Raw genomic sequence first — 26,749 nt, forward strand, 5'->3', positions numbered from 1 at the left:
GTTTGCAGGTTTTCTTCTATGTCTTCTCTATAGTAGGTTTCTATCTTCTAAAAAAATCTTCAGTTCATATGTAAACTCATGAACCGAGCTGCGTGTGCGAGAGAGTTGTTAAAGAGTACACTTATCCCTCATGCGGTTATGCATGAGTTTTCAATGTTTATATAATGTCCTGAGCTACTCCACTCATTTTCTTAGGATTTTGGGTTGGATGCTCAAATTCATTAACAATGGATTATGTGAGAATATTCGCATGGGTTTATAATGTCTTGGATTACTCAATTAAATTCAGTTCATCAACGATAATCCAATACACTATGATACAAATTCAACATTAATTTTTTATAACAAGAGATAGTTAGCACAAGATACATTAAGTTGAAATTAACTTTTTTAAAGTCGTCCTCCACCTTCCTAAACCTAATACGAGAAGTATAAAATGTCAGTGTCCCGTTTGGAAAGAAACAAAAAAGGCTTTAATTACTTTGCTGGCTATTTTACATAGGGCTACAAATTCTTGCAAAATATTTCAAGCGAACATGAGAAATCAATTTCAGACAGTTGTGTTAATAATTTGACAAATTACTGTAACAGATATTAGTATTTAATTTCTATTATAAAGTGTCAAAAGACACTGTACATAATGAGAAAACTAGGTACCAAAAAGTTAAGGTGAAAGACCACAATATCTAGCATATTGATAATTGAACAAGAAAAAATGGGAGTGCACCTTAATAATTGATGTGCTCTTTTACCGGTTAAACCATCTATCTCTATCTATCTATGAATATTTCTTGTTTCACTAATATAAATATAGGACCATCTTATTTAAAAGTTTAAATAATTAAAGAGAACATATTATGTCATCAACACGTTTCCTCATGTTCGGACTTGATTCTTTTTTCAATGAACCAAGAACATAAAATTGTTTTTTGATAATGGTGGAGGTGAGAGTCGAACTCAAGACTTATACCTCTTTTGATATCATATTATATTGAAGTGCGTGATCATTTCATATAAAAATTTAATCGTTTAGAGAGATCACACTTTTATTGCCAACTATATTAACTCCAACAAAGCAAGACCTTCCGTATCTTGGGAATACAGGTACACCTTTCAGTATTAAAAAGTGACACGTACACCTTCCATTAAATGATACATTTTTTGTTTTTTAACGTACTTACAGGTATGGATTTTGCTAATCTAGGTTGTATTATGTTAATATTATTTATTTTCCATTTTTAAGTCCTCAAGAAAAACCCTGTCTAAATCATAACAAATATAGACTTTTTTGTCGTTCAACTTCCCATTATTTAGTGAGATGTCTATAGCTTGATTCATGCTTTAATTAACTACTTGTTTTCCTCTTGTTAGAATCAAAAATATATTTTGTCTTGTTAAGAATTTGCATGAATAATAAATGAGAAGCCGTGAATAGCTATTGATACCACCGAATTTAGCGGCTCTTGAATACAATAACACCCGAAAGGGCGTGGAAAATTATTTATATAATCTAGATCATTTAAAAGGTAATTATAGGTAGTTTTAATTTATAACATTAATTAGTAACTCAAAATAAATCGTAAGTAATATATTATAACATGTTAAATTATATTAATGGCATAATAAATTTATTGCGGTGTTAGAGCATATAGCTTAAATCCCTTCTTAATAAGGTTTTATCTTGTACACTGAAAATGTAATGTAATATTTACGGTATCAAGTTATTTAAAGATAATTATATGTAATTATCCATTATAAATGCGATTAGTACGTAGAAAATAAAATAAGCAACCTACTATAATCGATTAAAATACAATGAATCGACAACATATAAAGATTAGATATTTTTACATATCAATACTACTTTTTGAAACTTACTTATTCTCAATAATGAAGTTTTAACTTAATTACATGTTAATATACAATTTATCAGTTATATATAAAATAATATCTAAAAATCTAATCTTTCTCATCCAACCTAGAAGTTTAAGCTATGTGGCCCGGTAGTACCAACCTAGATGCTACGTACAAAGTGTAGGCTTATATTCCCCACCCCTCAACGTTAAGGTTTTCTTCTATGAGCATGGACATCCAATTAAGCGATTAATGATAGTTCAAATAAAAATTATTTGAACAATACTGACAATCTGTTTGCTTGTTAACGAAAGTTTTCTTTTTAACAATTTTAGAGTTAGAATGTAATTAATTTTGTGAAATTCCATTAATAACCATTAAAAACCTTCGGACTTTGAATTCGAAAATCGAATTCTGTGAAATTGTTAGCATGTGTTTAGATTGGGTGTTATTTCAGATGATTGAGAATATCTTTTAAAGTTTATATCTCAATTTTGAGAGAATTTGGTGAAGATTCGAAGTGATTTTGGTTGGAATTTCAGATGGAAACTCAAAGAAGAAGACATAATAAATTGTATATATTTTGTATGTCGGGCGTAGAAACGGCATACAAAATATATACAACTAACATAATCATATATAAATTGTATGTAAATTATAATTTTTGACCGGATTCGATACAAAAAATTATATTTTAGTTGTAGATAAATTATAGATTTTGGCAGAATTTGTATATATTTTGTAATAAACTTTAGTTATTTTCTGTAAATAAAAAAACTTAGATAAACCGGGTATATAAGTTTAAAATCTCGTATATATATATGAAAAAGTTCCTAAAAATTAGATGCTTTAAAAAAAAAATCAATGGTATGCTCTAGTTTTTCGACACTCCATCTCGGAGTATTGTTGTATATTTTCCAATTTTGGCTATTTCTTTATGCTATATATCATTATCTTGATAATTTGAAAACAAAAATAATTGAAGGCGCTCTCATACATTCGTTTGGTTGGTGAGATAGAGATAACAATCTTGGGATAAAATGAGAAATTATATTATTTTATTCTGCGTTTGTTATAGTTATTAATTAATTCTGTGAATCATTTTGTACTAAAATGGTATGATTAATTATCCAATATCGGAGGTGAGATAGATTCTATGGGATTTTTCTTACCCATCCAATATCTTTGTCTATCTCATCCTGGCAAGCAAACGACCCACGAGAGAATAAGATTATAAAGCTAGCCCATGAAATAATTATTTGCATGCACGTGTGATTGACTTCTACTTGCATACGTTGTGCAAATTTGAAACTATGGACAATTCTTTCACGAATTCAATTATCCAGATTGTACCACTTACAAAGCAAAACACTTTTTGATCGTGCCACTTATTAAATCAAACAAGACATATAAAAATTCAACAACACATATATATCCTATCTTCAAAGTCACTACTTTACTATTAAGTTGAAGAGTATTTTATAATTTTACTTGGCTGTTTCTGCTGGATAAAATGCTGAACAATCATGACTATAAAGGAGTTCGTATTTGACAAATAAACCATCGATATGCTGAAATTGAACCATTTAACATAGGGCGGCTTGTTTATACATTAAATATTTGTCGGTGTAAAGTTAATAATTTCTTTCAATTAATAAGTGTATAAGGTAAAATCGGTTCATATTAAATACATGAATGACAGAGTGACACGTAGAACCGGGGAGGATGGAGGGGGGTGGGGCAGACGGAAAACGTAGCGAGTGAAAACCAAGGCCGAGGACAACAAGTTCAGTTGACATCGGGATGATTCCGAAGGAAACATTATCAACGAGAGCAAACAAATATTGGTCACCAGATGACATTCAATGAATAATATTCCTCAATATAAAATATGCATCAGAGAATTTTGGCATCCATGACCTCCCATTACATATTCATCAATGGCCCCCATTATTATCATTTAAGAGGGGCTTGATCCTAGGGCATTGTTCCCTAGGTATAGCTATAAATAGTGACTTCAACAACCATTGTCGGATAGGAAAATTCTGATAAACCTATGCTACACACTATTCCAAGCTGAATAATACCTTATTTTCTGTCTAACATTATTCTTATTGCTGCCTTTAGAAACCTTGCTGCCTTCAGAAACTTTGCTGCCTTCAATGGTACGCTCTAGTTTTTCGACACTCCATCTCGGAGTATTGTTGTATATTTTCCAATTTTGGCTATTTCTTTATGCTATATATCATTATCTTGATAATTTGAAAACAGAAATAATTGAAGTCGCTCTCATACATTCGTTTGGTTGGTGAGACAATGATAACAATCTTGGGATAAAATGAGAAATTATATTATTTTATTCTGCGTTTGTTATAGGTATTAATTAATTCTGTGAATCATTTTGTACTAAAATAATAGGATTAATTATTAAATATTGGAGGTGAGATAGATTCTATGGGATATTCTAACCCATCGAATATCTTTGTCTATGTCATCCCGGCAAGCAAACGACCCACGAGACGAGAGAATACGATTATAAAGCTAGCCCGTGAAATAATTATTTGCATGCACGTTTGATTGACTTCGACTTGCATACGTTGTGCAAATTTGAAACTATGGACAATTCTTTCACGAATTCAATTATCCAGATTGTACCACTTACAAAGCAAAACACTTTTGATCGTGCCACTTATTAAATCAAACAAGACATATAAAAATTCAACAACAGATATATATCCTATCTTCAAAGTCACTACTTTACTATTAAGTTGAAGAGTATTTTATAATTTTACTTGGCTGTTTCTGCTGGATAAAATGCTGAACAATCATGACTATAAAGGAGTTCGTATTTGACAAACAAACCATCGATATGCTGAAATTGAACCATTTTACATAGGGCGGCTTGTTTATACATTAAACATTTGTCGGTGTAAAGTTAATAATTTATTTCAATTAATAAGTCTATAAAGTAAAATCGGTTCATAGTAAATACACGAATGATAGAGTGACACGTGGAACCGGGGAGGGTGGAGGGGGGCAGACAGAAGACGAAGCGAGTGAAAACTAAGACTGAGGACAACAACTTCAGTTGACATCGGGTAGACTCCGAAGGAAACATTATCAACTAGAGCAAACAAATATTGGTCACCAGATGACATTCAATGAATAATATTCCTCAATATTAAATATGCATCCGTTACAGAGAATTTTAGCATTCATGACCTGCCGTTACATATTCATCAATGGTCCCCATTATTGTCATTTAAGAGAGGCTTGATCCTAGGGCATTGTTCTCTAGGTATAGCTATAAATAGTGACTTCAACAACCATTGTCGGATAGGAAAATTCTGATAAACCTATGCTACACACTATTCCAAGCTGAAAAATACCTTATTTTCTGTCTAACACTATTCTTATTGCTGCCTTCAGAAACCTTGCTGCCTTTAGAAACCTTGCTGCCTTCAATGGTACGCTCTAGTTTTTCGACACTCCATCTCGGAGTATTGTTGTATATTTTCCAATTTTGGCTATTTCTTTATACTATATATCATTATCTTGATAATTTGAAAATAGAAATAATTGAAGGCGCTCTCATACATTCGTTTGGTTGGTGAGATAGAGATAACAATTTTGGAATAAAATGAGAAATTATATTATTTTATTCTGTGCTTGTTGTAGGTATTAACTAATTCTGTGAATCATTTTGTACTAAAATAGTAGGATTAATTATTCAATATCGGAGGTGAGATAGATTCTATGGGATATTCTAACCCATCTAATATCCTTGTCTATCTCATCCCGGCAAGCAAACGACCCACGAGAGAATAAGATTATAAAGCTAGCCCGTGAAATAATTATTTGCATGCACGTGTGATTGACTTCGACTTGCATACGTTGTGCAAATTTGAAACTATGGACAATTCTTTCACGAATTCAATTATCCAGATTGTACCACTTACAAAGCAAAACACTTTTGATCGTGCCACTTATTAAATCAAACAAGACATATAAAAATTCAACAACAGATATATATCCTATCTTCAAAGTCACTACTTTACTATTAAGTTGAAGAGTATTTTATAATTTTACTTGGTTGTTTCTGCTGGATAAAATGCTGAACAATCATGACTATAAAGGAGTTCGTATTTGACAAACAAACCATCGTATTTAACATAGGGCGGCTTGTTTATACATTAGACATTTGTCAGTGTAAAGTTAATAATTTCTTTAAAGTAATATGTGTATAAGGTAAAATCGGTTCATATTAAATACGCGAATGACAGAGTAACACGTGGAACTTAGGGCAGGCGGAAGATGAAGCGAGTCAAAATCAAGACCGATGACAACAACTTCAGTTGACATCGGGTAGATTCCGAAAGGAACATTATCAACGAGAGCAAACAAATATTGGTTACCAGATGACATTCAATGAAGAATAATACTCAATATTAAATATGCATCTGTTACAGAGAATTTTAGCATTCATGACCTGCCGTTACATATTCATCAATGACCCCCATTATTATTATTTAATAGGGGCTTGATCCTAGGACATTGTTCCCTAGGTATAGCTATAAATAGTGACTTCAATAACCATTGTCAGATAGGAAAATTCTGATAAAGATATGCTACACACTATTCCAAGCTGAATAATACCTTATTTTCTGTCTAACACTATTCTTATTGGTGCCTTCAGAAGCCTTGCTCCCGGAACCAAGTTATCTGCTATTCAATCTCGATTTTAACACTAAGTCTTGTAATTATTTATCATTTTGGGATCAAATCGATTCGCTTATCTATAAACCATGCTATAAATTCATTTGTACCGTTTTACAGATAAACAGTTTGGCGCCCACCGTGGTGCTTAGACAGTTACGTAATTGAGTTGATCCTTGCATCTATTACTAATCTGTTTGATTCTTTGTTTCTTAGCAAAAATCGTAAAAGATGACAGCTAACGATGTCAACATCGCACACAGCGTTGAGGCGCAAGAAAATCTACTTCAACATGATGATTCGATCAGTGACACCCACAATTAGGAGGACATAGCAACGTCATTTCATGGTGGGCGGTATCCCCGACACGTATGGGAGCCGACTCTTGATAATGCTGAGGACGAGCACGTTGCGAAAACTGTGAGGATCTTGAGAGAACACCAAAAGGCCATCATGGGCCATCTCTCACGGCAAGACTAGGCCATGACAGAACTAAGGCAAGCATTGTCGGGTGCTTCCAACAACGCGAATGGAAGAGGCCCAGTTCCTCCCGGTGCTCACACAAATCAAACAGTGCAAAGGGTTGATAACAACACCCCGAGGGGTAAGGTTAGCTTCGACATGGTCGGGGGGATCGGCATCGGATCTGGTAACAATAGTAGTAATGATCCATTCAAAACCAAGCTCATTCAGTTTATAAGGGAAATAAATGCTCGAATGTACCAAATTCTAAGCGCACCACTAGTGCTTAAGGGCCCGAACTCAAAGAAATACACTCAGTTGTCGTTCAAACCGAGCGCAGCACCAGAGTTAATTCTGAAGCGGTTCAAAATGCTAGATGTACCGAAATATGATGGGACTTTGGATCCTCAGGAGCACATCTCCACCTATACAATGACGGTGAAAGGAAACGACTTGGCTCAACATAAAATTGAGTCAAACCTACTGAAGAAGTTTGTAAAAACCCTCACGAAAGGGGCCCTGACATGATGTTCATTCTTATCCGAATACTCAATAGATTACTTTGAGATACTCGCAGACTCTTTCATCAAGGCCCATGCCGGGGCCAAGAAGGTCCAGACCCAGAAGGCGAACACATTCAAAATTGCGCAAGGAGAGTCCGAATTGCTGCATGAGTCTGTGACCAAGTTTTAGAAAGAAAGGATGCTGCTACCGGTCGTGCCAGATGAATAGTAGTTGAGGCATTTACTAAAGGATTGAACCCGAGGAGCTCCGACGCCTCCCGAAAACTGAATGAAAGCCTTCTCGAGTTCCAGGAAACAACATGGGCGGATGTCCATAACTGTTACGAATCAAAGATAAGAATAGAAGATGATCAACTTGGGTTCCAGACATCAACTAAGGTCTTGTATCGAGAAAAGAACAGGGATAAGTCGAAGGATGATTTTGATGCAGATCGACGATATTCTAAGGGCCGGTTTTTTTCCTTACGAGAGGGCTGAAGGACGCGACAGCAGAGGTTTACATTCAGTGGATAGGTTCGCTCCCAATAGAAGAACTGATCATGGCCCAAATAATAGGTCATTGCAAGGCAAGGAGGTATCGGGTTCCCAGGATTCCACCTATCCCAGGTTGTCTGAGTACAATTTCAATGTCAGCATAGTGGAGCTGGTATCGGTGATGAGGAACATCAAGGAAGCATGGTTCCCGAGGCCGGCGAGATCTCATCCTTGCCAGATGGATCCTAATCTATGGTGCGAGTATCATGGGACTAACGTCCATAGGACTGGGGACTGCTGACATCTACGCGAAAAGGTGGAAATATTGTTAAAAATAGTCATCTCAAAGAATTCATAAATGACCGGTCTAAGAACAATTATGGCCGCAATTGGGATAATGCGGAACCCTCGAAGGTAGGGGAAGACCCTCCTCGACTAATTATCAACATGATTTTTGGGGCGAAAGAAATCAACGGTGTAACTTTTTCGGCAGCAAAAAAGACAAAGGTATCAGTCACTCATAGCAAGAGACTCTGGGAAGTCGACGAGGAAGACATCACCTTCACAGAAGAGGACGCTGATGGACTTCTACTGTCGCACAACGATGCCCTTCTAATTTCTCTTAGCGCTTTGGATTTCAAGATTAAATGTGTTTTGGTTGATCCAGGAAGTTCAGCCAAGATTATCCAATGGAGAGTGCTGGAACAAGTTAAGCTAACTATAAGCATCGTTTCGGCAACAAAACTCCTCTTCGGGTTCAACTTGGCAAGTATGACAACCCTAGGGGAGATCTTGCTACCCATGAATGCAGAAGGGATCATGAAGACTACCTTATTTGAAGTAGTAGACTGTGACATGGGCTACAACATAATTCTTGGCATACCATGGCTACACGAGATAAAGGTCGTACCATCAACATATCACCAACTTCTGAAATTCCCAACTCTAGAGGGAATCAAACAAATAAGAGGATATCAACCGGCGACAAGGGAGATGAACGCAGTCTCGATTTCCAGCAATAAAGGGAAGGAACATGTGGCATAACAATTACAGGAATCGACGCCTGCTCCCGAACCAAACAAAGATAACAAATGGGATGAGACGTCGGGATCCCACCATGTGCCAAGGTATTTCCAGGTACCGGAAGAAACGGACGCGACCAAGTCCAAGGCGGATATGACAGGTGTAACGATCTGACCGGTCATTTTATTTTCTAGAACACTGTTCCCCTAAATAAGACTCCTCGTACGGGCTTTTATTATTTTATGACTTGCGGGGATGGTTAGTTTAGGATATGGAAGGGTTCGGGTTGAAATCGGAACACTTGGTTTCATGATTTAGCTTTAAAAGGCTAAGTTTGACCTCGGTCAACGTTTTGAGTAAATGATCTCAGAATCGGGATTTACGGTTCCAATAGGTTTGTATGATGATTTCGGACTTGGGCATATGTTCGGATCAGATTTTGGATGACCCAGGAGCGTTTCGACGCCTAATAGTGAAAGCTGGCTCTTTGAAGATTTTAATGTTCTTTAAATTTGCTTTGAAGTATGATTTGGTGTTATTGGGGTCCAATTGGGATTCTGAGCATGGGAATAGTTTCGTACGATGATTTAAGACTTGCACGCAAAAATTTGGTGTCGTTCCGAGTAGTCTAACTATGATTCGGCACGTTCGGGGCGAGTTGCAAGAACTTGAAGTTCATAAGTTGATTCAATTTGGTTTGGGGTATGATTCTTAGTTTCGTTATTATTTTATGCATTCCGAGGGTGCGAGTGAGTCTGTTTTATGATTTCAAACTTGTTATATGTTTGGACAGGGCTCGGGTGTCAATCGGACGAGGCTCAGACAAAGTTGGGACTTGGAAACAACAGCTGAAGCTCCCAACTTCTGGTGCAATCGCACCTGCGCTTGGCCATCCGCAGGTGCGAGCTCGTAGAAGCGAGCCTTTTGCCGCAGAAGCGGCCCAATGTAGGCTGCCCAGTGACCGCAGAAGCTGGGAAGGTACCGCACTTGCGGAGGCACAAGTGTGAAGAAGGCCATCACAGGAGCGGACTGAGGTTGTAGGTTCGACGCATGCACCGCAGAAGTGGTCTCGCAGAAGCGAGACGCTGGTCGCAGAAGCGAGGGATCGGCTGAGGGGGAAGGACCGCATCTGTAAGGCCCTTTCCGCAGATGCAGCTATTGAGCCGCAGAAGCGAAAAATCGCAAGGGCAAAATGGTTTATTTAATACGGGACTTAGGCATTTTGAGCTCATTTATTTCATTCCTTGGGTATTTTTGGAGCTCTTGGAGAGGGATTTTCACATAACACCTTGAGGTAAGTAATTTCTATACAATGTAAGTTAAATACATAGATTGTGGGTAGATTTAGCATGTAAAATTTGTAAAATTATGGGTTTAGATGAAAAACCTAGGTGTTGATAAAAAAGGATTTAACCACGAAAATGGTTATGGAAGTTAGTGAAAATCATATATTTCATCTCATGAGGTTATGGATAACAACTTTCTTCGAACATTTTCGGAATCCGTGCACGTGGGCCTGGGGTGAATTTTAGGAATTCTTCAATTGGGGTTGGGTAATCACTTAAATAGTTAGCATATAAACTTTTGAACATATATTGATGATTTTATATAACATTTGACTAGTTTCGAGTCGTTTGGCACCGAATTGAGGGTTTAAAGGACATTTGAGGACATGAAAGTAAGCTTTGAGATGAGGTAAGTCTCTTTTCTAACCTTGTAAGAGGGAATTAACCCCATAGGTGAATTGAATTAATATGTGATTCTATTTGTGGGGGCTAAGTACGCACGAGGTGACGAGAGTCCGTGCGTAGCTACTAATTATGCTTATGTCCGGGTAGTTTAGGACCCAAATCATGTTATACTTGTGATATTTGCACCCTACTTAATAATTTAAGTTGTTAAATCATATTGGGACTTGATAGAGGAATTGTAAAAGGTCGAATTTTATTTACTTGAGTTTTGGACGGGTTACTTGACGGTTAATAAGAATTGGTAGCTCTTTGAATATTAGCCTCTTAATAATAATTTAATCGGTTGTTTTCTCTTCTTGTGGAGTGGGCCGAACGCCTCGACCGTAGAATAGATGCATCTATGGTTCGTGCCGTTTGACCCTCGGCAGTGCACAGTTTATATACTTGCTTAATAATTCTTGGAGCCCAATTATAATTGATATTGTTTCATTGGCTTGAGAGATTAATTTGTTAAATGATGAAAATTAATTTGGGATTTACTATTAGCAAAAGAATTATTTATTTATTTCTTGTTATTGAGTTTTCAGCTGTATTTATATAACACATACTTAATTAAAATTTTGGTATTTTATTGTTAGCCCATAGTAAGTGTCGAAGTCGACCCTCATCACTACTTCTTCGAGGCTAGACTAGATACTTACTGTGTACATATTATTTGTGTACTCACGCTACACTTCTGCACTAATTGTGTAGGATCTGAGGCAGGTGCATCTAGCTATCTGTCCAACGCGCATCCTTGATTTCCATGAGACTTTGCGGTGAGCTGCCTTCCGAGCCCGTTCTGCAGCACCCGAAGTCTTCCTTTTGCTTTTACTTTCTGTCTATTTCACTTCAGACAGCAATGTAGTATTTTCTTTTGTATATTCTACTAGTAGCTCATACACTTATGACACCAGGTCTTGAAAATTATGCTAGTAGACACATGATGATATTTTGGATATTTACTCATCTCATTTGCTCTTAAAATTATTTATCTCTCATTTTATTTAAATTTTTACTTCCTATTTATGCACTAATTAAAAATTAGCTATTTCAAAAATATTAAAGGAAACAATCACATGGTTAGTTAACTGTTGGCTTGCCTAGCGGTAACGTTGGGCGCCATCACAGTCTATAGGAGAAATTGGGTCGTGACAACATGGTATCAGAGGGCTAGGTTCACGTAGGTCTCACAAGTTATGAGCAGGCCTAATAGAGTCTTGCATATCGTTCCGGAGACATCCGTACTTATCTTCGAGAGGCTATAGGGTGTTAGGAAACTACTCTTTCTTTATCTCTTATCGTGCAGTTGACGTTATACTAAGTTTCTTTCTCTTATTCTCTCATAGATGGTGAGAATGCGCACAGCAGATGTTCCATACCCGAGAGAAGCTACTCCCCCTATTCCTAGAGGCCGAGGCAGAGACTGGGAGAGGGCACCAGCCTGAGGTAGGGGACGAGGATGTCCCAGAGTTACTCCAGCTATGCAACCAATTGATCCAGTAGATGATCCTGTTATTGAGGAGCGAGGCGAGGTGCCTGCGATTTTATGTCAACACTGGGTTTCCAAGAGGTCATGGGTCGTATGCTACGGTTCATGGATACTATGACCCAGGCTAGTTTATTTCCAGCAGACCCAGCCACATCTCAGGCTGGAGGGGGAGCACAGACCCCTACTGCTTAGGCTCCTGGGCATGCAGCTATTATATATCATACCCCGGGCACACTACCCGTGGGCAGAGCCTATCCAGTGGTAGTAGCCGTACCTGAGCCCAGACTAGCTGCGGCAGGCGAGCCACAGAAGCTATTGGACAGATGGACTAGGCTACACCCTCCTGTCTTCGGAGGTGAGTGGCATGAGGATCCCTAGGACTTCATTGATCGGTGTAGGGACAGACTGTACAACATGAGTATATTAGAGACCCACGGGGTAGATTTTACTACTTTCCAGTTGGAGGGCAGGGCTCGTAGATGGTGGCAGTTGTATCTTCTTGGTAGACCAACAGGTTCTCCTCCCTTGACCTGGGATCAGTTTACATGCCTTTTCTTGGATAGGTATATTTCGCCCTCCCAGAGGGAAGAGTTGCGGATTCAGTTTGAGTAGCTCCAGCACGGTCAGATGTCACTAACCGATTATGATGCAAGATTCTATAAATTGTCTCGGCATGCACTTATAATACTTCCTACTGAGGCAAAGAGAGTATGAAGGTTTGTTGCAGGATTGCACTCCAGTATTCAGGACACTATGGCCTGAGAGGTTGAGATGGGGACCTCTTACCAGCTAGTTGTGGAGATAGCTCAGAGGATTGAGGGTTATCGTCAGTAGGGACGAGAGCAGATGCCGCGGGACAAGCAGTTTCGTTATTCTGGAGGGTTCAGTGGTGCTCCGTCTGGGGGCATAGGTCAGTTTGGGAGGCGTCAGCCTAGCAGGCCCACATATCTAACACCACCACCTCCTTGGGGCCCTCCAGTGCGACCATATTTCAGCTCCATGCCAGAGAGTTCCTACCGCCCACCAGTTATTCAGGGTTCCTCCAGTGGGTATTCAAGCCATCAGGGTTAGACTTCAGGTTAGCAGTCCACCGTATCGAGAGGTTGTCTCGAGTGTAGGGATTTCAGCCATGTGCGGAGGTTATGCCACAGGCTTTGGGGGAAGGCAGTGCAGCAAGGTTCTTAACCTATGATTACAGTACCAGTAGTCGCACTAGCCGTCCGACCACCCAGAGGCGGAGGGTAGGTGGGTAGGGGTCGTCCGAGAGGTGGAGGCCAGGCAGGTCGAGGCCAGGCAGGTGGCACTCCAGCAAGATTCTATGCTTTCCCGTCTAGACAAGATGTGGTGGCCTCAGATGCCGTGATCATAGGTATTATTTCTGTCTGCGGTAGGGATGCTTCGGTATTATTTTATCTAGGGTCTACCTATTCATATGTGTCATCTCTGTTTGCTCATTTCTTGGATGTTCCTCCTGATTCCTTGGGTACTCTTGTCTATGTGTCCACTCCAGTGGGTGATTCTGTTATTGTGGATCGGGTCTATCGGTCCTGCATTGTTACCTTGTGTAGTTATTAGACTAGAGCGAATCTTCTACTGCTTGATATGACCGACTTTGAGGTCATTCTGGCATGGACTGGTTATCTACATATCACGCCATCCTTGATTGCCATGCTAAGACTGTTACCTTGACAATATCAGAGTTTCCTAGATTGGATTGGAAGGGTTCATCTATTACCACACCTAGTCGGATCATCTCTTTTATGAAGGCTTGACACATAGTCGAGAAGGGTTATTTGGCTTATCTAGCTTATCTATCCCACCATACCATATGGCTCCGAACGAGTTGAAGGAGCTGAAGGAACAACTTGAGGAGTTGCTAGCGAAGGGGTTCGTCAGACCAAGTGTATCACCTTGAGGTGCACCAGTGCTATTTGTGAATAAGAAAGATGGGACTATGCGGATGTGCATTGATTACCGCCAGTTGAACAAAGTCCCCATTAAGAACAAGTACCCGTTGCCACGTATTGATGATTTATTTGACCAGTTGCAGGGTGTTAGGGTGTTCTCTAAGATCAACTTGAGATCGGGGTACCATCAGTTGAAGATTCGGGATTCAGATGTTCCGAAGACTGCTTTCCGGACTAGATATGGCCATTATGAGTTTCTAGTAATGTCCTTCGGTCTGACTAATGCCCCGGCGGTGTTTATGGATTTGATGAACCGAGTGTTCAGGACGTATATTGATTCATTTGTCATTGTCTTCATTGATGACATCTTGATCTACTCGCGTAGCATAGAGGAGTACAAGCAGCATTTGAGAGTGGTGCTTCAGACCTTGCGGGAACAGAAGCTATATGCTAAGTTCTCTAAGTGTTAGTTTTGGCTAGATTCTGTAGCATTCTTGGGGCATATTGTATCAAGCGAGGGTATTAAGGTGGATCCCAAGAACATTGAGGCAGTTTAGAGTTGGCCTCGTCCTACCACGGCGACTGAGATCAGGAGCTTCTTGGGGTTAGTAGGTTATTATCGCTGGTTTGTGGAGGGCTTCGCATCTATTACGGCACCTTTGACTAGATTGACCCAGAAGGATGCTCCGTTCTGTTGGTCTGATGATTGTGAGGGGAGCTTTCAGAAGCTCAAGACAGTTTTGACTACTGCACCAGTTCTCGTGTTGCCTTCCAGTTAGGGGATGTATATTGTGTATTGCGACGCTTCACGCGTTGGTTTGGGTTGTGTATTGATGCAGGAGGGGCGAGTTATTATATATGCTTCACGTCAGCTGAATCCCCATGAGAAGAATTACCATGTACATGATTTGTAGTTGGCTGCAATTGTTCACGCTCTTAAAATCTAGAGGCATTATCTTTATGGGGTGTCCTATGAGGTTTACACCGATCACCGTAGCTTGCAGCATTTGTTCAAGCAGAGGGATCTCAATTTGAGGCAGTGCAGGTGCCTTAAGTTACTGAAGGATTATGATATTACCATTCTTTATCATCTGGGCAAGGCGAATGTAGTTGCGGATGCCTTGAGCAGAAAGGCGGAGAGTATGGGTAGCTTGGCATTCATTTCAGCAGAGGAGAGGCCCTTAGCTTTGGACATTCAGTCCTTGGCTAACAGACTTGTGAGGTTGGATATTTCAGAGGCCAGCCGAGTTCTTGCATGCGTCGTTTCCCAGTCTTCACTATTGGAGCTGATCAAGGCCCGTCAGTATGATGATCTGCACTTGTTGGTTCTCAGAGAGACGGTACTACAGGGTGGTTCCAAGAAGGTTACTATCGCAAGGATGGTGTTCTGCGACTCCAGGGTCATCTATGTGTTCCTAATGTCGACGGCTTGAGGGAAAGGATTCTAGATGAGGCACACAGTTCTCGGTATTCTATTCATCCAGGTGCTACAAAGATGTATCGTGACCTGATGCAGCATTACTGGTGGCTGTGGATGAAGAAGGACATAGTTGAGTATATTGCGAGGTGTCTAAATTGCCAGCAGGTTAAGTATGAGCACCAGAGGCCAGGTGGCCTACTCCAGCAGATGACTATACCTGAGTGGAAGTGGTAGCATATTACTATGGACTTCGTAGTTGGGTTGCCATGGACCTTGCGGAAGTTTGATGCAGTTTAGGTCATTGTCAACAGGTTGACCAAGTCGGCACACTTCATTCCGGTTACGTATACTTCAGAGAGGTTGGCCCAGATTTATATTCAGGAGATAGTTCGGTAACATGGTGTGCCTGTTTCTATCATATCAGATAGAGTCCCTCAGTTTACTTTGCATTTTTGGAGAGCAGTACAGAGCAAGTTGACCCGGGTAGAGCTCAACACAACATTTCATCCACTGAATCTTGCCTTTGGCCGAGCTTTCTTACAACAACAGTTATCAGTCCAGCATCAAGATGGATCCATTTGAGGCTTTATATGGTCAGCGATGTCGTTCTCCCATCGGATGGTTTGAGCCCGGCAAGGCTAAGTTATATGGTACTGATTTGGTAAAGGATGCCTTGGAAAAGGAAGTTGATTCAGGAGCAACTTCGCACAGCACAGTCCAGATAGAAGAGTTACGCGAATCAGAAGGCGCGTGATTTATCATTTATGGTGGGCGAGAAGGTTCTCTTGAAAGTCTCGCCGATAAAGGGGATCATGGTGTTCGGGATGAATGAAAAGTTAAGCCCAAGGTTTATAGGTCCATTTGAGGTGTTGAGACGAGTTGGGGAGGTTGCTTATGAGCTTGCTTTGCCTCCCAGTCTATCGGGAGTTCATCCAGTTTTCCACGTGTCTATGCTCTGGAGATATCATGTCGATAGGTTGCATGTGTTAGACTTTAGCATGGTTCATCTAGATTAGAGCTTGGATTATAAGGAGGAGCTAGTTGCCATTGTTGATAGGTTGGTTTTCCAGTTGAGGTCCAAGAGGATTTCTGCGGTAAAGGTTCAGTAGAGGGGCCAACCAATCGAAGAGGCAACTTGGGAGTCTGAGGAGGACATGCGGAGCATATATCCACACTTATTCATCACTCCAGGTATGATTCTAGACCCGTTCGAGGACAAACGTTTGTTTAAGAGGTGGAGAATGTAACGACCCGACCAATCGTTTTACTTTCTAGAACCCCGTTTCCCTAAATAAAACTCTTCGTATGTGCTTTTATTGTTTTATGATTTGCGGGGATGGTTAGTTCAGGATTTGGAAGGGTTCAGGTTGAAATCAGAACACTTGATATGTTTGGGCGGGGCCCCGAGTGTCAATCAGATGAGGCTCGGGCCAAGTTGGGACTTGGGAGCAACAGCTAAAGCTCCCAGCTTCTGGTGCAATCGCACCTGCGCTTGTCCAGTCGCTGGTGCGAGCTCGGAGAAGCAATCCTTTTGCCGCAGAAGAGGCCCAATGTGGGCTGCCCAGTGACCGAAGAAGCGGGGCAGGTACCGCACCTGCGAAGGAGCAGGTGCGAAGAAGGCCATCACAGGAGGGGACTGAGGTCGCAGGTGCGACACACGCAACGTAGAAGCGAGTTGCTGGTCGCAGAAGCGAGGTAGCCGGCTGAGGGTGAAGGACCGCATCTGCGAGGCCCTTTCCGTAGATGCAACTATTGAGCCGCAGAAGCGAAAAATCGCTGGGGCAGAATGATTTATTTAATACGGGACTTAGGCATTTTGAGGTCATTTATTTCATTCCTTGGGTGATTTTTGGAGCTCTTAGAGAGGGGTTTTCACATGACACCTTGAGGCAAGTAATTTCTATACAATGTAAGTTAAATATATATATTATGGGTAGATTAAACATGTAAAATTTATAAAATCATGGGTTTAGATGGAAAACCTAGGTATTGATAAAATAAATGGGATTTAACCACCAAAATGGTTATGGAAGTTAGTGAAAATCATATATTTGAGTTCATGAGGTTATGGGTAACAACTTTATTCGAACATTTTCGGAATCTGGGCACGTGGGCTGGGGGTGAATTTTAGGAATTCTTCAATTGGGGTTGGGTAATCACTTAAATAGTTAGGATATGAACTTTTGAACATGTATTGATGATTTTATATAATATTTGACTAGTTTTGAGTCGTTTGGCACCAAATTGAGGGTTTAAAGCACATTTGTGGACCGAAAAGTAAGCTTTGAGACGAGGTAAGTCTCTTTTCTAACCTTGTAAGAGGGAATTATCCCCATAGGTGAATTGAATTAATATATGCTTCTATTTGTGGGGGCTACGTACGCACGAGGTGATGAGAGTTCGTGCGTAGCTACTAATTATGCTTATATTCGGGTAGTTTAGGACCCAAATTATGTTATACTTGCGATGTTTGCACCCTACTTGATAATTTAAGTGCTTAAATCATTTTGGGACTTGATAGAGGAATTGTAAAAGGTTGAATTTCATTTACTTGAGTTTTGGACCGGTTACTTGACCGTTAATAAGAATTGGTGCTTCTTTGAATATTAGCTTCTTAATAATCTTTGAATTGGTTGTTTTCTCTTCTTGTGGAGCGGGTCGAACGCCTCGGCAGTAGAATAGATGTATCTATGGTTCATGCCGTTCGACCCTCGGTAGTGCATAGTTTATATATTTGTATGTTGGACCGGGTCGTACGACATCGACATAATACGTGCTTAATAATTCTTGGAGCCCAATTATAATTGATATTGTTTCATTGACTTGAGAGATTAATTTGTTAAATGATGGAAATTAATTTGGGATTTACTATTAGTGAAAGAGTTGCTTATTTATTTCTTGTTGTTGAGTTTTCATCTGTATTTATATAGCCCATACTTAATTAAAATTTCGGTATTTTATTGTTAGCACATAGTAAGTGTTGAAGTCGACCCCTCGTCACTACTTCTTCGAGGTTAGACTAGATACTTACTGGGTACACGTTGTTTATGTACTCACGCTACACTGTTGCACTAATCGTGTAGGATCTGAGGCAGATGCATCTAGCTATCTGTCCGGCGCGCATCCTTGATTTCCACGAGAATTTGCGGTGAGCTGCCTTCCGAGCCCGTTCTGCAGCACACGAAGTCTTCCTTTTGCTTTTACTTTCTGCCTATTTCACTTCAGACAATAGTGTAGTATTTTCTTTTATATATTCTACTAGTAGCTCATACACTTATGACGCCAGGTCTTGGAAATTATGCTAGTAGACACATGATGATGTTTTGGATATTTACTCATCTCATTTGCTCTTAAAATTATTTATCTCTCTTTTTATTTAAACTTTTACTTCCTATTTATGCACTAATTAGAAATAAGCTATTTCAAAAATGTTAAAGGAACCAATCACATGGTTAGTTCACTGTTGGCTTGCCTAGCGGTAACTTTGGGCGCCATCACGGCCTATTTAGAAATTGGGTCGTGACAACAGGTATCCCACTAGAGGTGGCCGTGCACAAGCTAATCCTGGACCCAAGCATTCCGTCGGAAAGGCAAAAGAAGTGTCCAATTGCCGAGGTTAGAAACATGTTTGTTGAAGAAGAGGTAACTCGATTGCTCGATATCGGTTCAATAAGGGAGGTAAAGTATCCCAACTGGCTAGCTAACGTAGTAGTAGTTCCAAAAAATAATAATAAATTTTGTATGTGCGTAGATTATAAGGATCTGAATAAGGCGTGCCTAAAAGGCTCGTTCCTATTGCCAAACATGGATCAAATGATTGATGCAACGGTCGGACACGAGTTGATGAGTTTCCTCGATGCCTATTCCGGGTACATCCAAATTAAGATGAATCCGTAGGATCAGGAAACAACTTTGTTCATAACGAACTTTGGCACATATTGCTACAATGTGATGCCCTTATGACTTAAAAATGCCAGAGCCACTTATCAGAGGCTCGTGAACAAAATGTTCGAAAAGCAAATAGGCAAAACAATGAAAGTTTACATAGATGATATGCTGCTTAAGTCAATGAACACATGTGACCATTTGAAACACCTCCAGGAAACCTTTGACATCCTAAGGAAGCACAACATGAAGCTTAACCCCGAAAAGTGTGCATTTGGAGTCAGCTCCGGTAACATTTTGGGTTTCCTAGTGTCACAAAGAGGGATCAAAGTCCCGACAAGATTAAAGCCATCGAGGATATTCCAGACCAGCTAACAAACGTGAAAGAAGTCCAAAGACTAACTAGAAGACTGGCCGCTCTAAGCAAGTTCATTTCTCGGTCTTCGGAAAAATGCCATCACTTTTTCTCACTTCTGAAGAAGAAGAATAACTTTGAGTGGACTCCGAAATGATAACAAGCTCTAAAAAACCTAAAATGGTATCTATCAAACCCTCTGTTACTATCAAAATCAGAGGAAGGCGAACAATTGGTAATATACCTAGCAATTTCGGAGGTAGCGGTAAGCGTCGTTCTAGTTCGGGAGGATGAAGATATGCTATCTCCTATCTATTATGTTAGCAGAATTTTATTGGGAGCGGAAACTTGTTATCCACACCTCGAAAAACTGGCCTTAGCGCTCGTAGTCGCCGCTCGAAAGCTTAGGCTTTATTTTTAGTGCCACCCGATAGCTGTGGTGATAACTTTTCCCCTACGGAATGTCCTTCACAAACCTGAGTTGTCAGGTCGACTGGCCAAATGGGCAGTTGAGATTAGTGAATTTGATATATGGAATCTTCGACACCAAGGAGTAACGTATGCAACAATATGTGGTTAATGTCCAAACTCTGCTTGCACGGCTCAGGTAATGGTCAATCACCCACATCCCCAGAGAAGAAAATGCAGAAGCAAATGCATTGGCCAATTTGGGCTCGTCCACGAAAATGAAGGAATCAGATTCTGATACGGTCGTACAGCTCATGCTCTCGGTATTGCATGTAGATGGTTATTATGATGTAAATACAACCAACCTGATTTGGGACTAGAGGAATGAGATCATCGACTACCTTGAGCACGACAAGCTGCCCGAAAACCCGAAGGCATCCCGGGCACTCCGCATCAAAGTAGTTCGTTACAGCTTCTAGGGAGGAGAATTATATACAAAAGGTTGTTCCAAGGCTCGTTCGCTCGATGCTTAGGAGCCTCCAAGGCTAATTACATCATGAGAGAGGTTCATAAAGGAATCTGCGGGAATCATTCAGGTGCGGATTCGTTGGTGCTAAAATTAGTTAGCGCAGGATATTACTGGCCCCGGATGGAACAAGACGCAAAGGCATTCATTTAGAAATGCGACAAGTGTCAACGCCATGCACCGTTAGTGCACCAACTGGCAGAACTGCTGCATTTGGTACTATCTCTATGGCCATTCATGAAATGAGGAATGGATATAGTCGGGCCACTGCCATAGGCTCCCGGGAAGGTAAGATTTCTTTTAGTTTTAACTGATTACTTCACTAAGTGGGTTGAAGCAGGTCCTTACCAGAAAATCGGCGAGCGCGAAATAGTCGATTTTCTATGGGAAAATATAATTTGGCAGTTTGAAATACTGAAGGAGATTTTCAGCATCAACAGGCCACAATTCAGAGGCTCAAAGGTAACAAAATTCCTTGAAGACTTAAAGATTGAGAGAATCACATCTTGGCCATATCATCCGAGCGCAAATGGGAAAGCAGAATCAACCAATAAGGTGATTATTCAAAATCTCAAAAAGAGGTTGGAAGCAGCCAAAGGCAAGTGGCCCGAAGTGTTACTGGGAGTGTTATGGGCATACTGGACGATGACCAAATCGATCACGAGAGAGAAACCTTTCTCTCTCGTATACGGTGCAGAAGCTCTGATCCCGGTGGAATTAGGAGAACTAACCTTGCGATAATTTTGGGCGGACGAAGAAACAAACAACGAAGCCTTGCTGGTCAAATTAGAGTTGTTTGACGAACGGAGGGACTTGGCACACATAAGGATGGTGGCCCAGAAACAAAGAATGGAACGGTACTATAACCGGAGGGCCAATCTCCATTATTTCAAAGTGGGAGACTTGGTTTTGAGAAAAGTAACTCAAAAAACCCGGGAGCTCAACGTAGGAAAGCTGGGCCCAACATGGGAAGGCACCTACCGAGTTTTAGTTGTCGACGAAAAAAGATCATATGAACTAGAAAACCAAGACAGAGTCAAATTACCGAACAATTGGAATGTGACTCACCTCAAAAGGTATTATTGCTGATGAGCACCGCTTGTATTGAAAGTATGCGCTGCACTCTTTTGTCCTTCGTCTAGTTTTTGTCCCAATTGGGTTTTTCTGGCAAGGTTACGAGGCAGCAACGGAAAGAATACTACGAAGAAAACGTCATCAACAGAAATAAGACCTTTAATTGACAAGGCATGGAAACAACAGAGCATTGCGGGATGGTTAGATAGCCTTTGGCTCGATGGCAAATTCCTAACGGGAAGCAAAACTTGTCATCAGACCAAAGGCTATTCAACCGTTCACGAGTGCTCTTTCCTACAAGCCACCAGGGGGTGGTTAGATAATCTTTTGCTCGATAGCAAAGTTCTTAACGAGAAACGATGCTTGTTATCAAACAAAAGATTATCCAACCATTCACTAGTGGAATCCTCAAAGGAGCAAGACTTCCAGTGTTCCATTTTGCATTCTTTGCATTCGAACACTGGGGAGAATAATATGAGAATATGGCAACCTGATTGCCACATAAACCGGGATTACGAAATCCGAGAACAAAAATGTCTCATCGGGACCGGGGGCTGCAAAACCAGCCTTGTAGAAACAAGTTGTACAAATTAGCCACATGTAATTGCAATTTCTTTCCTTTCTGCAAAACGACTGCTTATGTACTTTTGAAGATAGAAGGAATAAAATAAAGTCCTTTTATTTTTATCTTGTTTCTTGTCCAAACGATGAATTGATTTTATCATTTGAAAGTTAATCAAGTACTTCAAATGCTAGTATTAGAATAAATAGGAGACGTCCTCTTCAAGAGCACCGTAAACATAAGAGGGCTTTCTCTTATGAAACCCTCGCAGTAAAGGGTTGGTTTCAGAAGAATTTATGCCCTAACCCAAATGCTATCGGGGAAAAATGCACCCGAAGCTTAGCATAATTCCACGCAAAAGAATAAACTTTGCGCAATGCTTAAACAAAAAGCACTTTTATTTATCAAACGTGCCAAGAAGCACAAGTACAAAAATACAAAAGGAAAACAACAAAGGAAAAGAAAACAAAAAACTAAGCTACGTCGCCACCAAAACTCGGGGGAAGAGAAGCATTAGCACCCCCGGGAGAAGTAGGCGGATCTGCCGTCGGCTCGGGATCTTAGACTTCATCGTTATTCTCTTCAAGTTCCTCCTCGGTTCCTGAGAACTCGGAGTCGGAACCGGAAGAATCAGTTGCTCTAGGCTGAGCTGGGAGGCATCTTCGAGCAGTTAACTCCAGTTCTCGGGCCTTGGCGATCTCATAGTCAATATTAATAACACCCTCTTTGGCCTCTTATAAGGTTTTTCTCTTCATGCTATACATAGAATATGTTTTTTCGATGATGAGGGAATCCACTCTACACTGAACTTTTGATTTAAGCCTATCAACCTCGGTCAGAAGGCCATCCTGCACGGATCTCGTGGCACTAAGGCTAAGATCAAGATCAATGATAGTGGTTATATAAACCTTATTATGTTCCATGATCCTCTTATACCTATCCTCCATCTGGGCATGCTTCTCCTCGGCAGCAGCAACCTCTCCAGTTTTGGAGTTCAAGGCTGCCTCCAAGTTATTCACTCTCTCAATGGAGGAAGATTCGCGCTGGGCAGCAGCAAGCACAACATCTTGGACCTCAGCCCATTTAGCCTTAGCTTCTTAAAATTGTACATTTAGCTAATAGTCTTCTTGGCTGAAGACCATCACTTCTTGCTCAATGTATTGCAACTGAGCTACTAACTCACTCACCTCAACAACTTTGCTTCCAGCACTGGGAGGCGAGCAGCAATTTGGTCCCTCTCGGCCAATAAAATCCTGCTCGGACATGAGTCCTTCATTATCAAGGATCAATTTTTTAAGGCCCTCGTAAGCAAGGAAGTTGGCTTGCGAAATAAATACCAAAGTTAAAAACCATGTCACGACAAATCAAGAAAAAACAAGCAATAAAAGAGTAAGTTCGGTACCGCTACCGCATTGTGTATGGAATTATTTAACAAACACTCTCCTGAAAGAGAGTATATTTTCTTCTTATCCTCTTCTGAAGCCTGCGGCTTCAGGTAATTGACGAGTTCTACCAGTCGGGACAGCAGATGTCACTTAGTAGATACCGAGAGGAAGACATTCCTCCTCCTTTGGGGATCTGCAGAAGGGGGCGAGTAGTTGTGCCCCAAATTCCCATAGTCTGGGGACTGGGGAGAAGGGACATCCTCCTCTCTGGCATCTTCGGTCGGAGGGGGTGATGTAGCGGTTGTTGGTGATGAAGGTATGGCCAGCGTGAAAAGAGATGAAGTTGATGGTGTTATGTGTTGAGAAGCAGCTGCGACTGAGGCAGTGTTATGTGTTGGGTGCTCACCAATCAAAGGCGGAAGAGGCCCGGTACTCAGCCTCACTAGGAGCAGCAACTGGGACTGGAAAAAGAGAATTGGCATTCTCCATAAAATCAAATTCTCCCCGGAGCGCTTGGGCATCATCCTCGTTTGGGGTTATAAGCTCTTCAGATTTAGCATTATGTTTAGATGATGAAGGTCGTTATCTCCTTTGTAGGGAAACCCGTTCATCACTGGCTTCCTTATCATCGTCAATAACCACAGTGGCTACGGCTAGCTCGGGTGCGGCTTTCTTTACTTTTTTATTCTTTCCCTCGGTCGAGGAAGAACGCCGCTTTTTTGGTTGCTTGTTCTCCGGCCGAGAACTCCGAGAGGAAGCGCTTGCACCGGAAGCAGATCTGATGGCGTCTATTCGGGTGAGAGCCTCCTTCAACAACCTTGCAGCCTCTATAGAATTAGCCAAAATGTCCTCCTCAGGGATGGTAACAGAGCCCTGCGGGAGACCTGAATCCAACAAAAAGGTAAGGTTAACCAGTTTTCTTATGTACAATGATGAAATGAAGACAAAATTGGTTTTACGAGTCAGCTTACAATGATTTTTGGCCCTCCATCCATATTTAGGGACCAACTCTTTCCACCGGCGGGTCTCAGGCATGATGATGTCCAGAATCTTCTGAACCCACCGGTCCAGGCCTTCAACCCTTAGTGGTGTCCACCGAGTTTCTGAAATAATTAAAGGAGAAGGATCAACAACGACATGAAATAGCCTTTTTTCAGAAAAAAGAGATAGACTTTGAACTTATGTGTACGAGCCCAGGACTCAGGGAAGGATGAAGTTGTGGCTGGGATGATCTCTGGTGGCAATAATGACAAACCGCTCCATCAACCCACGGTCGTTGTCGTCATCCATGCTGGTGAGCAAAGCATGGTGGTCGTGCTTGCTGAAATTTATTAATCCCTCACAAAAAATCTTAGGGGAGCAAAGGTTCATCATATGAGCCAAGTTGAGGTCTTCCTTCGTTTCCTGGCACAGCCGCTGCAGACAGGCCACCATTCGCCACACTGAAAGGCCCACCCGTGACAAACAAATCTGGTACCGGTGGCACAACTCCAAAATCACGGGATCAAGTCCCCCGCTCAAAGAAAACGGACCCAAAGTGAAGGTATATGTGTAAACATACGTAAAACTCTTCTTAGTAAAGGTCACTCAATCCACCAGATCGGGAGCAATGATGTTTAGGTCGTGGCAATCACAGTCTTCCTTCACAACAAGAATGCTGGAAGGGCGAGTAGAAGAAGAAAATTTGCCAACAGCTCAGGTGCGAGAGTTTGAAGTAGGGAACTTCTCTTCTAAGTCCTTGGTTGTGTTGAGATGTTTGGGGACGATGGTGCTCACCGTATGAGGGTCAGCATCAACATCGACCTCTTTGTCTTTTCTCCTCTTGGGGCCCTCACCAAAGAGAAGACAAAAGTTATTTGAAGAATTAGTGAAAGAAGCCATGATCAGCAGATGGTGATAAGAGTTCTTTGAAGAAGATTAAAGAAAGATGAAAGCAGAAAAGAGATGAATGCAAAGAAGTTGAGAGAGTTTGTAAAACTATTAAGTGTAAAAGTAGAAGTATGAAGCGTATAAATAAAGGAATAGGTGGCTAAAATCGTGGCCATGATTACCTCTTGAACTGGCAAAAATATTATTAAATTGTGAAGTAACACGTGTTCGGAGTATTAAATGCGAAGAGACGTGCGTCTTATCACGCATCAGAAATTTTTCAGAAGGGTTCAGAAAATTTTCCGCCAATAAAGGAATCTTCACCAACTTTTCGGTGACACAAAGATATGCCACCGGAAAGCAGGAGGACTATATGTATAGGGTAAAATCGGTTCATATTAAATACTTGAATGACAGAGTGACGCCTGGAACCGGGGGGCATACAGAAGACGAAGCGAGTGGAAACCAAGACCGATAACAACAACTTTGGTTGATATCGGGTAGACCCCGAAGGGAACATTATCAATCAGAGCAAACAAATATTAGTCACCAGATGACATTCAATGAAGAATATTCCTCAGTATTAAATATGCATCCGTTGTCGTTATATATTCATCAATGACCCCCATTATTGTCATTTAAGAGGGGCTTGATCCTAGGACCTTGTTCCCTAGGTATAGCTATAAGTAGTGACTTCAACAACCATTGTAGAATAGGAAAATTCTGATAAATTTATGCCACACTATTGCAAGCTGAATAATACTTTATTTTATGTCTAACGCTATTCTTATTTCTTCCTTCGGAAGCCTTGCTTTCGGAACCAAGTTATCTGCTATTCAATCTCAATTTTAACACTAAGTTTTGTATTTTATTTAATTTATTTATTATTTTAGGATCATATCGATTCGCTTCTCTATAAATTACGCTAAAAATTCAATTGTAACATTTTATGGGTAAACAATAAGTTATATTAACGTATTGCAATGAATATTACACTACCAAATGTAGCTAAACTTGTGCTAATTAACATGTTTCTGATGCTCTTTTAATTTCCAAGTTAACAACACACGGTTGCTATGAATA

At 40.7% G+C, this 26,749-nt stretch overlaps 1 protein-coding gene across 1 annotated transcript; it reads left to right on the forward strand.

Moving 5' to 3' along the window:
• Positions 1–8,477: 8,477 nt before the first annotated feature.
• Positions 8,478–9,074, forward strand: LOC104119436 (uncharacterized). The gene has a single exon (XM_009630951.2). The coding sequence runs from the start codon at positions 8,478–8,480 to the stop codon at positions 9,072–9,074; it is 597 nt and encodes a 198-aa protein (XP_009629246.2).
• The last annotated feature ends 17,675 nt before the right edge of the window (positions 9,075–26,749 follow it).

The sequence above is a fragment of the Nicotiana tomentosiformis genome, chromosome 2, assembly GCF_000390325.3.
Source record: "Nicotiana tomentosiformis chromosome 2, ASM39032v3, whole genome shotgun sequence".
Lineage (NCBI taxonomy): Eukaryota > Viridiplantae > Streptophyta > Magnoliopsida > Solanales > Solanaceae > Nicotiana > Nicotiana tomentosiformis.